This window comes from Amphiura filiformis, chromosome 1, assembly GCF_039555335.1.
Source record: "Amphiura filiformis chromosome 1, Afil_fr2py, whole genome shotgun sequence".
Lineage (NCBI taxonomy): Eukaryota > Metazoa > Echinodermata > Ophiuroidea > Amphilepidida > Amphiuridae > Amphiura > Amphiura filiformis.
The window spans coordinates 3149461-3166373 of record NC_092628.1 but is presented as its reverse complement, the minus strand read 5'-3'; the positions used below and the strand labels follow the sequence as shown (position 1 = coordinate 3166373).

Below are 16913 nucleotides of genomic sequence, written 5' to 3'. Positions count from 1 at the left end.
TGAAAGAAACAGTTGATTTGTTCAAAGTGTTCTCTATGGTCAGTGTATATCCTATTCCATAAGAATGGTTGTGTCCACAAACCCATTCCTAGAAAGTTAAATCATTGTAATAGTCCATTTAGCATGTTTAGAAGTGAAGGTATGTCATAATCAACATTTTCTGAATTTTGGCAGGCGGCCATCTTGGATTTATGCAAATTAATCATTTTTTTTCATACTTGGATACTTTGGTACTATTAGTATAGTATTCAAGGGTTCTCAATTGATTATTGTGGTGAAAAAAACAAACAATGGTGCAGTTGTTCCAAGCTATTCTACAATGCGAAATGATGTGTTTCCTGATACAGGTAATTTACATTTTGGCGGCCATTTTGAAAATATGCTAATGATGCTGCTGTGTAAACATTTTGTAACATATCCCATTACACTCGATGTGTCCAAAAACCCCTTCCTAGAATGTAAAATCATTGTAATAGGCCATCTAAAAGTGAAGATATGTCAACATTTAGATTTTTCTGAAATTTTAGCAGCCATTTTGGATTTATGCAAATTAGGCACCTTTTCCATACTTGGATATTTTGGGACTTTTAATATGGTACTTTGGGGACCTCAAGGAAATGCATTGTGGTGAAAAAAATTCTGTTGCTATTAGTTCCTTAGTTGGCCTCCAAAAGTTCTAGATTTACTGGCCTAATATCCAATGGTTCTTACTTGTTCACTCTCAATGCGTTATAGGTCAGTACACCCGAGCTTTACTCCCTGTTTAGAATATAGACTGCAAAAATTAAGCAAATTCAATAATAAGCATGCGCTTGGTTGAATGAGTATAAATAAAGATTTTTTGAGACAAGTTTATAAATTTGATAATAAAACTTATTTCCAATAATTATTACAATTGGTGTTACACACTAATCATATTCAATGTTTTAATTTATCGAATTCTTGTTTCAAGATATTGATGAGTGCTTAGGGTGGTAAATTGGCTGCATGATGAGCAACTCCAACCTGCTTTGATCTCCTACCTTACCCTTTCTTCACTGCATGCCCTTGCCTTTCTCATGTATGCTTCCGACCCCTTTGCTTTACTTTGCTATACATTTCATCAGCCCTCCTGTTCCTAATCGCCACTCTGTAGTTACCCAACCCCACGTTCTCGAAGATTGCAAGTCAATCGCGTTCCACCTGTTACGGCTATGCCTTGCGGCATTGCTAACAGAACGGGCAATGGGGGCAATAGTTTGTGACCTGAAAGGCTGTTGCAGCAGTCTTGAAAGGTCATAAAATATTACTATTTAATGGGTAGTCCATTACCCATGGCGGATGAAAGGGTGACCCTTCAACGGCAGAAGGGCGGAAGAGGAGGACTACATCTCCCAACGGCCAATGGACAACTGATGGTAGGAGTTGCGACCACCCTCAATGTCTAGCAATTGAAAGACAAATATGATGGCAAAACTATGAACACCAGGGTTAAAGTCCCTGCTAATTGTCCTGAAGAAGAAGCCACTTCACCACTGTGTGGTGAAAGAGATCACGTTGCTACCTCAAAGCCGTACGGAAGGGTACCAATTGATGGTGGTGGAAGCGGGGCGAAAACAAGCTTATCAAGCTTTCTGAAATGCAAAAGAGCTGTGAACATTGCTACTATGAATACTAGGACACTACGAAGCCCACATAAACAAATCGACTTATGTGCACTGGCCCAGGACTACAAAATAGATGTTATTGACATCCAAGAACACAGAACAGTCCATGATGACCAACTTTAATACGAAAATCTCATTGAAGGATACCAGCTTATTATTAGCTCTGCATGGAGAAACAACATGGGTGCAGCGGTCGGTGGAGTTGGAGTTCTACTGAGTAATTTTACCAGAAAAGTTTTAGTATTTGTATGCTACATATCACCAAGAATACGTAAAGTCACACTTAATGGCAACCCACAGACTACAATCATAGTGACATACTCTCCAACAAATGTCGCTGATGAAGATGATGTTACAGACTTTTACAATCAGCTGACTAAAGCAACCAGGGAAGTACCTGCACACAACTTTCTTATAGTAATTGGAGATTTCAGTGCAAGAGTTGGACAGGACATAGCAAAGTTTTCTTATCACGAAACTACAAACAGAAATGGTGAACTTATGCTATGTTATACTCTAGAAAACAACCTTGTTGTTACAAATACCACATTTCAGAAGAGGGCAACAAAATTATGGACAAGTGAGCTGCCAAGTGGGTATAGAGCACAGCTTGACTATGTACTAGTCAGGAAGAAATGAAGGAATAGCGTGATCAATTCTGAGGCCTATAACTCATTTTGCCAGCATAGGATCAGAACACAGAATCGTAACAGCCAATATAAGGCTTAGTCTCCGAGCAAATGGCAAATCACCTCCAAAGAAAGTATAACTGGAATAAACTTGCTTCTGATCCAGATCTGCAGGTAAACTATACAATTGAAGTGCGAAATAGATGCACTGCACTAACAGAGGAAGACGATGGTACTGAACAATCCACAAGATATAGCTATCTCATACAAGCTAACAAGGAAACTGCTGCAAAGTTGTTACCACGTGTCCAAAAGAAGAAAAATCAAAATGCGCTTTGCTATGACGTGAGAGTCGAGAAAGCAAGACATCATCTGAAGGAGGCACATGACAATTTCACATGTCATAGAGAATGACAAGACAAGCTGTTATGCATTTGACCAGAGCAAAAGAGCCCTTGATGATGAATATGAAGAGGCAAATTCTGATTATTTAGAGAAGAAGTTCAATGACTTTGAAGAGGCCAACCTCAGTCATAAGCACCGGATGGCGTGGGACCTTGTAAACGAGATCAGTGGTAGAAAAAAGTCAAGAAATGGAAGGTTAAATGGGGATACTAAAGGAGACATCATCATCATATCATCATCATCATCATCGCCTTCATCATTACCTGACTACTAGCCACAAACCCATACCAAGGAAAATAAAATATCAATTTTGCTGCAAGCCCTCAGAGAAAATTAATATACACATATTTAAAATCATGTTTTATTACAACGTATCTAATAGTAATAGTAATTTACACACAACCATGACAACTGCTAAATTAAGCTGAAATGAAAAAAATATAGACTATAAAAAAGTCTATAATGAAAATAAATGTTGTTTGTGACTGTTTACATGTTTTCTTGTTTGGGTTATGTTTATATACATGTACACCTTCTAATTCTTTAATACATTTTCCATACTATGTATTCTTGATACCCTTAGATATTGATGAATGCAGTAACTCTAACCTAAATGCATGCGATCCTAACGCTAATTGTACTAATACCGATGGCAGCTATTATTGTACTTGTTTGGATGGATTCAGAGGGAATGGAGAGACTTGTGAAGGTATTTGTGCAAATATATTGAGAATGTTTTGCTGTTATAGACTTTTATTTTTCAAACTTGTATTCTTGTACTCTTGTACAATTTCTTTGATTCTTGGCTGTGTTATATTATGATACTATAATACAAGCAAAATGCCTGCATTTATATAATGCAGCTTGAACCAATCACATTCATACAGCAACAACAGGACTGATTGATTCAAAGTTGCATCCAGGAGAAAAATCTAGAGTTTGCTTTTATTTCTTTATCTTTTATTAAAATTAACATTAACAGTATTTAAGAATGAGAATAGTAATAATTATTGCTTTTAGTCATGCCTTTAGAATCACATACTGTGTGACACTGTTATTTTTGTTGCCATTCCTTATATGTGACACCATCTGGTCCATGGGGGTCAAAGGCGGCAAATTTGAAATTGAGATATAAGCAAAAATATGGAGTAAAAAACAATAAAATACATAAGAAAATACACATCGCAAAACTTCATAACTTTAGACAGTGGACTTCGGGTATATATATAAATGCGCATATATAAATGCGCACGTGACATCTACAAGTCGCCATACCGTGTTCAACGATGTAAGGTACCCGGATGTGCACAAATTCCACACGCAAAAGTATAGGCGAAAATGACAGGTTACAAGAAAAATTGGCTTTGCAAAATAGTGGCATTGATTGCAAAGGGCAAAATAATTTGACCCGAAACATAAACTCTTTATTTGGATTTTCCATTACGGAAAAAAAATTCTGACGGAAAAGCTAGATATAGCTGATTTAAAAAGTTATATTTCATTATTTTCGTGCTAAATGGGCGTGGCAATTGGCCATATTGATGACGAAATGTGATTCTTACTGGCATTAAGGTCATAACTGGGTAGCTGCCGATGATGTTATTTGATAATGTTTGCACGTAGGGAACTTAGGGGGCTGTCATTTTCTTCGGAAGGAAGGGGTCGTGGATTTATTTATTTGGGAGTCAAGATAAGTATCCCCCCGTAGTGCCGCCAATGAACATAACTCCCTAATTTTAACTCTAATTATAACGTAAATTGAGGAAACTATAACTTTAGCCCTTTTCGGCATAATGACCCTCGCAAACTAATAGGCTAGATGTCCCCGCCCGACCTCCTCAACTCTAACTTACCCATTCGCTCGCAAATGGACAAAAAACAAATTCAAAATGTGTTTTTAAAGCACCTTTTGTGTCCCCCATGCTAAATCGGTAATCTGTACACCCTTTGTCACCCTTTGACGTACAATTTAGAGTATAAACACGTAGATGACTGCACATGATCTAATCATCCCGTCTGGAAGATGTTGAGGAAGACTCGTATACTATACATCACGCTCATACGTTATATGACAATTTGACGTACAATCACGTATGTGATGCATGGTTTGAGGTTTATTCAGCTAGTAAGTTAGATCCGTCATACACATTATTGTCATGGTATTATATTGTAATTGTATACGTCAATTTTGTTCAGTTTGATTCAACCAGCTTATAAAGTTTTACTTTACACGGAAGGGGAAAGTTTGCAAAAAAACAATTAATTTATGAGTGTAAAAGGGGGGGTAGGGGTGGTTTTAGGGGAAGGGGGAGGGACAAATAATATTTATAAAATTATAAGTAAGGCGAGAAAGAGAGAAACCCTGTTCTACGGGCGAATGGACCTTTCAAGTAGGGTCGGTCGGTCGGTTGGTATTTTTAAAAAAAATTTTTAAATAACCCAAAAATCACAAAAATCTGTAAATAAATTTAAATTTGAGAAAATACAAAAAAAAATTGTCCTGAAATTTCCGAAATTTGGGGTCGGCATTCATTTTGTTTTTCATCCAAATTTGTTTCCCAATTTGTTCAAAATAGAACAGGGTTTTCGTTTTTCGTCGCATAAATAAATAAATATATAAATAAATAAATAAATAAATAAATAAATAAATAAATAAATAAATAAATAAATAAATAAATAAATAAATAAATAAATAAATAAATAAATAAATAAATAAATAAAAATAAATAAATAAACATTAGTTATGTTTGTACATGGGGTGCTGTGCAATAATCATGATCCTTTGATATCCATGATTTATCCTTGCAAATTTATAGCATCGAACCTCCAGCCAATGTTTCTTGCCAGTGCTAGCCACGAAACAAGGTCACAACTGTAGCCACTCCTTCAATGATCGCCATTTCAGTGATTGACAGTGATGTAATGCAAATATGGCGCTGGCCATCTGGTCACGTGCGCATTTATAAAAGCGCATTTATATATACAACTGAAGTCTACTGTTAGAACCAAGTATGCTAGACCTGCGTTTTCAGTATATGATAGCTTAATGGTTGTATAAGGTAATAATTATAGTAACTCAATTTTCAAAAATGCCTCCTTTGGCCCCCATGGAGCAGGTCATGTCACATATAAGGCAATCTATGATTGACAGAAGCTAAAAACAATTTTTATTACCTCAATTTAACCTCATCAAGGGAATGCAAGTTATGTAACACTTTTGTAACACTTTTGTAAAGTACATCTGTGGCAAACTTAGGTATTCTGTAAAAAAGTAATAGAAAACAAAAATACCTTAAGATAATTGAGCATAAAATATATCCTGCGGTTTTTTGAGAGCAATAATATAGCAAAACTGAAATGCAGTACTTGTAATTGGCTCATGTGGCAGTGTTGCTCTTGGAATGATCTCTTGAGAAGGCGTCTCTGTTGCGTATGTGCAACCAATTGTTTTTAGTTACTTTGACTTTGCAAATTGCTATTTTTTTATTAGCTTCTTATGGTATGATTTTGTCTGAATATATCAGATTTGACCACATCTTTAAAATTAAGATTAATAGTTTTTTTTTTTTTTTGCATGTGGATGTGTTACTCTTATGATTGAGGTCATTAGAATGTGTTCCAATTACAACAATCTCTGCGTTATTTTTGTAAGAATTACCTCTCAGTTTACCGCATTTGATTATGGCACATAACATAATGACGTCACATGTTCATTAGGGTGGGCCGAAAATCACTTTTTCTCTCGGATCAACTTGGAACTCTCAGAGAATTTAACTTGGATACATACTACTACTGTGCTGAAATATCAGTAAGATCGAGCATGTTTCGCCCAGGCAGTAGATTTTCACTTATTTGCCACTTCTTACTGTATATTTGCCCCACCCTAATTATGTTCATGTACCATATCCACATATGAAAAACTATGCCTGTCAAGTATGTTAACATACACACGTATGCACATACAGCAGCCTTGCCCTTTAAAGTAAAAGTTAACGATTTACAGTGAGTGTAAGTTTTTCGCTGCTGTAAAATTAGACACATAGTGCTTCTGACAGTATTATAATCTGCTGGCAATTTGATTTTTCAAGAACATTCTTGAATAACATTTAATGCTACATGTACTTGTAGATATTAGTGAATGCATAAATGCTCTACCCTAAATGCAAATGACCCTTATTTCATGTACTAACACTAAAGGCATTTATTATTGTACTTGTTGGAGTAGTTTTTCAATGTATTCTGTGTTGACTTAATTGTGCACATGTGTCTGCTTGTGGTTTTGTTGGTTATAGTATGTTGTTTTAGAAATCTGGTTTAAGAAACCAGGAAAGTTCTTTCTCAACTTTCCTGAAGAAACATTGTGTTAATTAAAATTTCATCTAATCATTAGGACTGTGCCTTTCTTTATATTTTGCATATTTTTGATGATATCAAGACAAATTAGGTTATAAAGCAAAATGCCATTCTTACTTCTGACATTAAATTAAAATTACACCCATGGATATACCATTAATACCAAACTAATTTTAAACAAAATTAACAGAATGCGCGACCAAATTTTCAAATTCTCCAATGAAATGTAATTGGACATTTATTTAAAGGAGGAAAAAGACGATTTTGAAAATAATGATTATATATTTATAATTTGTATCCAAAAGTGTCCACGCCATGAAAGATGCATGGTTCCTGTGAAGATCATTTATAGATGATTTATTTTAACTCAAATGAAATAGAATTGAATGGTTTTTTTTTTAAATTTTGTGTAACCGTGTGACAGTTGCATTGCTTTTACTGTTGTGGTTGTTGAATGTTGAGTGTGTATGTCTCTGTTTGTTTTTTCTTGGTTTGTTTTCTTGCATATGTTATTGTAGTATTACTTGTTCTTGCAAATTAACTTAGCTCATCCCTTTCTTAATGTTCTTGCTTCTTGTAGATATTGATGAATGCTTTAACTCTACACTAAATGCATGTGATCCTAATGCTAACTGTACTAACACTGAAGGCAGCTATAATTGTACATGTAGGGATGGGTTCGAGGGAATGGAACAGATTGCCAAGGTATTGTGTGTAAAGATGCTGTACAAAATTAAAAAGGCAGAAAAGCAAATTGCTGGCAAGTTGATTCTATAACATGTGAAGTGTATCATCTTTTCTATTGTTTCTTTACCCCATATGGATATACAGTATTATTCTGTCCATTTTTAATTTGTACATTAACAAGTTAATTCTATTTTATTCTACCTCCCTCAGATATAGATGAATGCACAGAAAACACGCCTTGCCTGAATGGGGCCACATGCAACGACTATGATGGATCATACGATTGTGTTTGTGTGCCAGGATGGGAAGGCGATAATTGTGAATCAGGTAGAAACATTTATTGGCTCATTGTCTGACATAAAAAGTTAATTAAAGCCTCATTGAATGGAACAGTCCATATTTCACCTCATGAAAATGTTCTTACCATCGCACTCATAAACATTCAATATTTGTATACTATTTGTAAAGGTGCAAATTATGAAAGAGAAGAACAAGTAAAACTTTGTTGAAAAAAGTAATGGAAAATGCAAGACATTAGTTGACAACTTACAAGCTGTAACTTTGCAACATGCAGTGCTGGACTCAATGGTGTTTTACTTATAAAATAGATATAAAGTTCGTTAATTATGTAGACAATATTATACTCACGGTCTGTTAGTAGAAGGAAAATCAGAACTGCACTATCCAAGTGTGGGTACCCAAAATTGTCAATTGACAAAACCAAGCAGCAAATGCAACACAAACAGTACAGAACAGAGCAAAGGAATGGTCGTCATCCCTTACGTGCAAGGAGTATCGGACGACTCCAGCGATCATTCAAGAAATACGGCATAAACACAGCTATGAAGCCCAATAATACTTTGAAACGGTTGCTGGTTCATTCGAAAGATAAGATCGACACCTTGCAAACATGCGACTTTGTGTATGAAATTCCGTGCCTATTAAACGTGCAACAAAACTTACATCGGCGAAACGGGAAGGAAATTTCAAACAAGACTTAATGAGCATAGGAAAGACGTAGAAAAAGTAAAGGACATAAAATACACTAGGTCTAAAAGACAAGAATCTGTTTCGGAACAGCATAAATCAGCCATCACAGTACCGGGAAATAGTTACCCATTTTCCTGATAGAACATGTAGTACGGGATGTAGTATTTGTTTCATTACACCAAATATTGACTATGAGAATGAGGTTATATGTAGTGAAATATAGGGTCCACAACTTAATAACCTAATACCTTTTAATAAAAATTGACAAATATTTATCGAAATGTAAAATTTTAAAAAGATATGTATAGCCATTTTTGTTTTACCCATGTGGACTAATTTATAGCGTCACATATCATTGCGTTCAGTCACAATGATTAATTGTGTAAGAAAAGTAGCCTTTTCGCCAGCCCATTCGGGGCTGGTATATATTTCTGGGATGGGGTCAGTTTGCTCAAGAGATTAACTTTTATTGGTATTGGAATGACTTTTTTTTATTTCTTGTGGAGGAATTTTTTTAAAATTATCGTAATTCGATTTGTAAGGAAAAGTAAGTATGTTTTGCCGTTTCAACGAATGAAAACGAGTGAGTATTACCAAAGTTATGTTTGAAGTAATTATGACTTTAAAAGTTCTAGGTATAGGCCTAAATGTAACAATAATAGTTAATACAGGGTGTAACAATAAAATTTGTACAATTTTGAAAATAGAATGACACAAGTATGCCGCCTCTTTTTTGGTTTGATATTAATATGTCTATCAAGATAATTTCTTTAGCCACCAGATAAGCTTTGTTTCAATAAAATCGTTGGTGTACAAGTGAAGATATAGCCAATTATGTAACCTAGTCTTAAAACCGCTTGGGCCACTTTCGTCTAAGTGTTACAAAAGTGACTGAATAGAGTTAAACCATGGACCAGTTAGACGGTGCTCTTATGATAGGTCAATCTAAACAATGGGATATTCGAAGTGGTAGAAATGATTACATAATAGAATATCTCCTTGAGTTTTTGAAAGTCACAACTAAGCACTAACATAACAACCTCATTTACTAGAAATCGTGGCTACAGCTCAACACCTTCAACCCCAATGCATGTTGGAAGAGCGTATTTTTATGGTTGTGACATTCAGTAGCACATGGAGTCAAGCAGAAACCATCAGATTGTTTATAGCTCATTTTCCAAACCCACGTCTTCCTTCAAGGCATACAATTACATATAACTATGAGAAGTATGTAAAATTTGTTGACAGAAATGCTGGCAATAGTGGTCGCCCAGCCCAGCTGAACTTAATTTCAAATTTTTATTGTTTTGTACTTACTGTTCTCAGTTTTACCAATGATATCTCAGGGATATGAAAAATTACTTTATTTATAAGATAATTCGAAAGAGATTTCATGACTTCATTTATAGATTTTAAAGAAATATCATATTATTATTAAGTTCATGTTAATTATATGAAGAAACACCTCTTATAATTCTTTTGTGTCAGTTCTTTGATGTTCAATGCACGATAAACACAATCTACGCGGTTCAAACTTGATATACGCTAACATGGCAAAAGTGGCCCAACACGTTTTCTGGACGATTTAATTAATCGGACATAACTTTTGAACCCAAGCTAGTAAAGAAACCAACTAAACGTCTTCTTTTAGCCAAGATATCACTAATTCTATTGCATATTACATCTTTGCCGTAACTCTTTTAGTTTTTTCCTGAGAAGTCAAAATGCAATTGTACAAATTTTATTGTTACACCCTGTATACAGCATCATATGGTCAGCAGAAGAAAATTACATCACCAATTATGTCATTTCAGTGTCCTTGACCTGGGGTCCTTGACCACTGAACAGTGTGATATCATGTTGACAACAGATCTAAGAATCTTCATCATATGGACCATATTGATGTCAAAGTAATTATCTATCCTATCCTGTGTCGTTTATGGATAAAAATGACTCAAAATGTTATTGATGAAATAGTTATTATCATAAACATCAGTTTTGTCTTTTCAACGGGAAAAATCCAATGCAAAATAAAGTTTTTAGGGCCTAGCTATAATATGGGCATAATTTATGCATGTAGGCCTATAGTATAATTGTCTTGCTTTATTAATTTAATAATTTCTTTATTATAAATCAAATGACTTATGCATGTAGGCCTATAGTATTGAACAATGTACCCCATTTGACATGCACTGATAGATAAATAAATTGTCTTATTTTATTAATTTAATAACTTCTTTATTATAAATAAAATGACACATAACGTAAGTGAAGCTACTTTCTATCTTTTTTATTTGATTCATAAATTTACATTCAACAAAATTATTGAAGAGAAAACACACAAGAGTGAAGACTGCAATGAGTAATCAGTCCTTTATAAATGTGCTTGCCACCATCTATCATTATAGTAAACTATAGACCACTTGACATGTGACGTCATTGCCCGGCAGTATGCGAGCGAATTATGGCAATTTCCATTGTTCTTTGCCCTGCAGTGTGCGTACGCATCGTAGTTTGCTCAGGGCACGAGCATTTTAAATCGCCCGCCACATTTCATATAGTACAATCAAGCCATTGAACAGTGTAGCGGTTCGTTCAAGCGTATCGACAGACCAATCCCTCGCCTTTGTTGATAAACAATGATGTCAAGTGGTCTATACATTGCGAAATGATCAAATTATTTTAAAGTAAAATGTACATGTAAGGTGAGTTTATATCATGTTATATGGCAAATTAACAAAAACCTGCAGTCAGTGCAGTGTAGGCCATAACGTGGTATATCGAAAGCAGACACTTTTGGGCAGGATCGTAAATGGAGAAATAGCCAAAAATCTGCACGGGGGTGATTTTTTCACGATTTGGGTTTATGATGTTATTAATGTTTTAAAAATATTGTCTGATCGTTTCAGACCGGAATATTAACTGCATGGCATCTTGTATTGTTGAGACATTTTTCAAGGTAATTCCTACTCTCAACATTGTCAATTGTTACGTTGAACTTTAGATATGTTTTGAATTTAATTTATGTCTTTTAAAATACCCGCGAGCATGTCTTATACCTGTTGGCTTCATACCGTGATAAATCATTATTTGGCCCTGCGCCCTCAATTTCACGAGTATGTCACATGACTCTCATTTCTATTCATAGTTCCCGCTACATTTTATTGCGCAGTTTAATTCAATTGATCAAATTCACTTGCGACTTAAGGGTACAGCCTATAGGAATAAAGACCAATCGAACATATTCTTGTTTATGCCATAATATTGTAGTCTTTCAACCCTTTCATAACTTCAGCTGTGTAACTTACGAAAATTCCCGCTAAAAAGTGGTTCTTTTAATTTTTGAAAATCTGGATTTTTCGTACTGATCATACTATAATGATCACCAGACAATAATGTTCTAATCACACTATAGACTGTGTTGACATGAGACGTCAATTGCTAGGCAATTTCGGTCATATGCCCACGGATATGTTATGTTCAGTACGGTGTACCATGAGGAACATGCTAACTTAAAATAATTTTTGCAAACTTTGATAATTTTTACAAACTCAAATTATTTTTTACAAACTCGAATAATTATTACAAACTTTAATTTTTGTTGTTGCAAACTTTAATATAATGTATTGTGCATGTAGAGGCCCATTTATTGTCGGATTTCTGTATTTAGATCACGCAGGGGACGCACCATTAGATTCTCAGGGGTGCATGGGAGTTTGGGTCAGGCAGAATTTTTTTTGTATTTTTTTATCGCCTCCAAAGGGAGGATTTATTTTCACCGCCTTTATTTATTTATTTATTTATTTTTCAATTATAATGTATACCTTTATACAAAGTTGGGTGGGAGAAATTTGTTTTACTCACCAGTGAGGCAAAAAATTCCATCTCACTAGTGGGCGAAGTTTTTTTCGTCTCACTAGTGGGCGAAGTTTTTTTTCAAAAACTCCCATGCCCCTTGGAAATCAAATGGTGCGCCTCTTAACGCGGCTGTGTACTCTAGACATTGTTTCTTTCGCAAAATTGAGGTTTTTTTATGTTTGCACTTTGTTATGTTTTTATAAATAAAAGGAATGAAAATCCAGATTTGTAAACTCCAACTGCAATATTTTAAGGATTTTATTTCACTATTCCACTCGTGTTTGAAATTGAAAAGGAAAGAAAATCTTTGTTGAACCAGCAGGGTACACGCACCCAACAACGCATCGCGTTGCGTATCGCGCAATTTGTTAACGCACAATTACGCTACGCATACGCGACGCTTATCTGCATGCGCGGCGCATCTTATGGAAACACCACGGAAGCACTGATTTCACAAAAACCTAGTGGTCAAATGGCTCCGTTTTAGCTGACAAAATGTGGGTTTTTTCAAGTTCTTTCCCCCGATTTAAATATCAAGTTATGAATGGATTTCGCTCAAACTTCTCAAGGGGCTGTGGATTTACCCGATGTTCACGTAATATAAGGTACAAAAACGAAAACTGCCCTATTCCCCTGTGAAATTCGATGAAAGTGCAAAATGTGACCACTTTAAACTTCAACGGCCATTATTTCAATGTTCATTTTCTCGGTAAAATGACGATTTAGGTTCACGATAACTCAATAAATACAGCATCTAGGTAAGCAAATATGATCATCGTAAAAAGCACGATTGACTCAAGAAACGGTTTCTCATTTTTTTTATATTTTTGTCTATTTCCGATTTTAGGCATCATTTTGTGCAAATAGGCGTGTGTGAATTTTAAAAAGTTCAATTTGATGTCTTATATGATCAATATCTCAAAATATAAGGCCAATTGATATAAAAAATATAAAAAACCGTTTTTGGAATGGAGCCTCAAGTTTGAGCTAAAAACAAAATAAAATATTTTGGAAAGAGTGTTTTTTGTTATGATGTACCTAAAAAACTCACTTTTTGTGATTTTCTTCAGAATTGTTGTTTTTACCCCAAATCTGTATTTATATTAAGATTTATTGATGTCTTGCCTTCATAAAAATGTATACTTTTATATGTCTTGTGCGAATAATTACAAAGTTATTGCACTTTTAATACATGCATGTCTGAGAGTACACAGCCTCCTTAACAACAATTGGGCGCTATTAATACACATTAATGTTTTTAAGCAAATAAAATTCCAAAATATGGTACGTTTTCTGCCTTTGCTTGCCACGTGGTAAGCCTATGTTGAGGTTGCGATTATATGTAAAAAAAATTCAAGATGGATACCAACAAGTCGTGTGGCCGAGCGGTCTAAGACCCTTCTTTAAAAAAAAATCATATCGCATCGCGCATAGACTCAATCTCGATAGCCTGAGTCTCGCTGGGAGTCTTGCTCTCTCGTGAAAGTCGAAAGTTTGCAAAAAATATTTCAAGTTTGTAAAAAATTATTTGAGTTTGTAGAAAGTTATTTGAGATTGTAAAAAAATTATTAGAGTTTGTGAAAAATTATTTTAAGTTTGCATGTCCCTCATGGTACACCGTAGTTCAGGGACCGTGCTTTTAAAAAACCCGCCAGATCGCAATCAGGCCATTGACCTGTGTAGTGGTCATACGTTGCTCGCTCAACCATAACATCATGACTGTCCCTAATAGCTACTCATTAATAATGCGTTGCGTCAGGTCATGGACTCTATTGAATAATTTTAATCCTTTCTTTAAGGTCAATAGATGAAAGGGAGACCTTGAAAAACAGATGCGTGTTTCTAGATAATATTTTATCATCCAAGCTGGTGATCTAGGATATTTCTAGGAGGCGACACTTATTAATTCATACCGCTCACATCTTTCTTCATCCAATGGACTTTGGGGAACTGCTGAGATAATAAGTGGATGTTACAATCTAATCTGCTACAATCGGCATAGTTGATGATATCTGATTCTGATAATTCACTAGTAGCAGCGAAATTACAGCGCTTTGTATCCTCTGGTGCACTATATAAATCTTATATGGATTCATGTTATTTATTTATTTTATAAATATTTCTTGTAAACACAATCTAATGTGGTGCTCACTACATGTAGAAGGCTTGGTCTGCAAATGTTCAGTGCATAAATCTAGTAAAGACAAAGCTTCATATGTAATCAAATGAAATACCAAAGCTGGTGTGTTTTATATATTTTTACCCCTTTTTTCAATTTTCTTTTTCTTTTTCTTGCCATGGTGGACCATGTTATTTGCGCTGTGATATGGGAAAGTTTTCAGTGTTTTGTCTTGTCACTTGTCCTGCATGTTTGTGTGTGGGGCGTCTGGGGGGATTTGTGTTTTGTGTAGAAAATCCCTGGTCTAATTTTTGATGCACTCGTAACCAACATGAGTTGCTTGATCTTATTATGCATGTTGTATGGTGCTGATTCTGCCCACCCATGGCAGGGGGACCCAACAGTTGCCTTTTGCTGGGCTACCACTTCTTTTTCTGCTTGCCTTTTTCATCACTCTTGGTAGCGTAGCATTTGCTCTTTTTTTAATATTTAACAGAGGTATTGGTTGGGTCCTGTTGTCGTGGTGGGGCAGTATTATTTAAATCTCATTGTCATAATCTGATTGTATCTTTGCATCTATCTTGGTTACCGTAATTAAGTTGGGGTCTGGTGGACCATGTCTGTATGTTCTTTTTCCCTTCCACCAGGCCCAAGTACAGGTGAATAAAAATGGAAAAAAAAAATTTAAAAAAAATAGTTTATTGGCAAATTTACCATAATTTTAAATGGAAATAATCAAAAAAAAAAAAAACATACCAAAGCTGGATATTATACAATCGTGATGCATTCCTTCTTGTTATGGACGACAAGTATTAACTTTGATATTATTATGGCAATATCCATTCCCTTCTCAATTGATTATGCTTTCTTTTCGAAAAATAAACCATGAGGCCTAGAGGCCATGATATAAACCTATATTCGGTATGCGGAAACCTTCCACGGTTAGGGCGGCGCTTGCACTCGCATATTCGCTAAACTGCCGCCACCTTCATTTGCCAAACTTTATCGAGGGGCGTGTTTGAGGTTTTATAGTCATACATGTAGGCCTACCATTTTTCACGCGTTGAAGCAGCTGTTTCGCTCGCGCATCTATGTGGCGTATTAAGCGTGTGCATGTGTACACCAGCGCTTTGACCGAACGCTAGTAATTATTTGGCTGTGCCCAATTAAATGCTCACTGTACTGACATCACTACCACATCAGGATGAAAAATCGCATATCGCAAACCAGCCAAATTTGTCATAGGTTTGAATTGTAATAGGAAAACCGTGACTATATGGTCTCAAACTCTGAAACATCTGAGCAGAAACGTGTCCTTTTTACTGGTTTAAAGTGAGTCTGTAGCTGTCGCCATCTTTGGAATATAATACAACATTCTCTGGCCAAACATCGGGTTAAATGTAAGTAAATAGTTCAAATCGTCTAAATTCAATAATATCCAACAGTCACGGACATTAAGTCAAGGCTACATGGGAAGTTTGGGGTAGGTCACGCATTTCCTTGGTACAAAAAACAGCCAAAAGGATGTCCAAAATTCCCTCTTTTTATCACAACGCGATTTATTACGAAATAGCATTTTCATAGGGCATACGCTGGTTCTTTCAATTCTAATTTAAAATCTGTTCGTCACATGCAGTCTGATTTGGTATCTATGTTTTCATCAAAGTCTTGGGAACTAATGTGGACAGTAGTTTCGTTTTAAAAACGGATACTGTTTAAAATATCAGTATTTACGCGAGCGACATTTTGAGTGTGTAAAATGCATTGAAAATTGTCGGCTAAAGAATGCATAAATTAAAATCGCGAACAGTAATAGCAACAATAACTATCTACATTCCAAGCGGAAACGCTTTTCATAAGCATACCACCTATTTTTGGGCAATCGCTGCAACCGAAATATGAAATTCCAGGCCATCTGTAAAAAAGAGCGTGAGCATATTTTACTATGAACTTGGGACATCAAAACACATGTTTTAATTGGTGTCAGACCTATTTTAATGATACGATAATTATGCCCCAATAATGGCTTTAATTTGAACTATTATTTGTTAAACTGCTATTTTTACTTTTTGAGAAATTAATGAATTTATCGAAAAACTCGACGGAGAGTGTCACCGTAACAGCTACATGCCTTAACATCTTTACGATATCAACGTGAAAAACACCAGCGCCGCTTTTACATGGTTTTATGGGAAGCTTATGTATTATAAGCATAAAACCGATAAT

General features: G+C 35.3%; 2 protein-coding genes across 2 annotated transcripts in view; both read left to right on the top strand.

The window, feature by feature from the left end:
- The first annotated feature begins 1826 nt into the window (after positions 1–1826).
- On the top strand, positions 1827–2285 carry LOC140169255 (craniofacial development protein 2-like). The gene has a single exon (XM_072192514.1). It carries the CDS (start codon positions 1827–1829, stop codon positions 2283–2285), a length of 459 nt encoding a protein of 152 aa, XP_072048615.1.
- A 375-nt stretch (positions 2286–2660) lies between these two features.
- The window catches only part of LOC140169245 (cell adhesion molecule Dscam1-like), a 43143-nt gene continuing 28890 nt past the window's right edge, over positions 2661–16913 (top strand). Inside the window, exons 1-3 of the mRNA XM_072192504.1 lie at positions 2661–2850; positions 3264–3389; positions 7931–8047. Of these exons, the coding sequence (XP_072048605.1) occupies positions 2661–2850; positions 3264–3389; positions 7931–8047 (433 nt within the window). The remainder of the gene's footprint in view (positions 2851–3263; positions 3390–7930; positions 8048–16913) is intronic.

What these genes read in the sequence shown, in the direction of transcription:
- LOC140169255 (XM_072192514.1), top strand. Translation starts at nt 1,827, where the DNA reads ATGGGTGCAGCGGTCGGTGGAGTTGGAGTTCTACTGAGTAATTTTACC.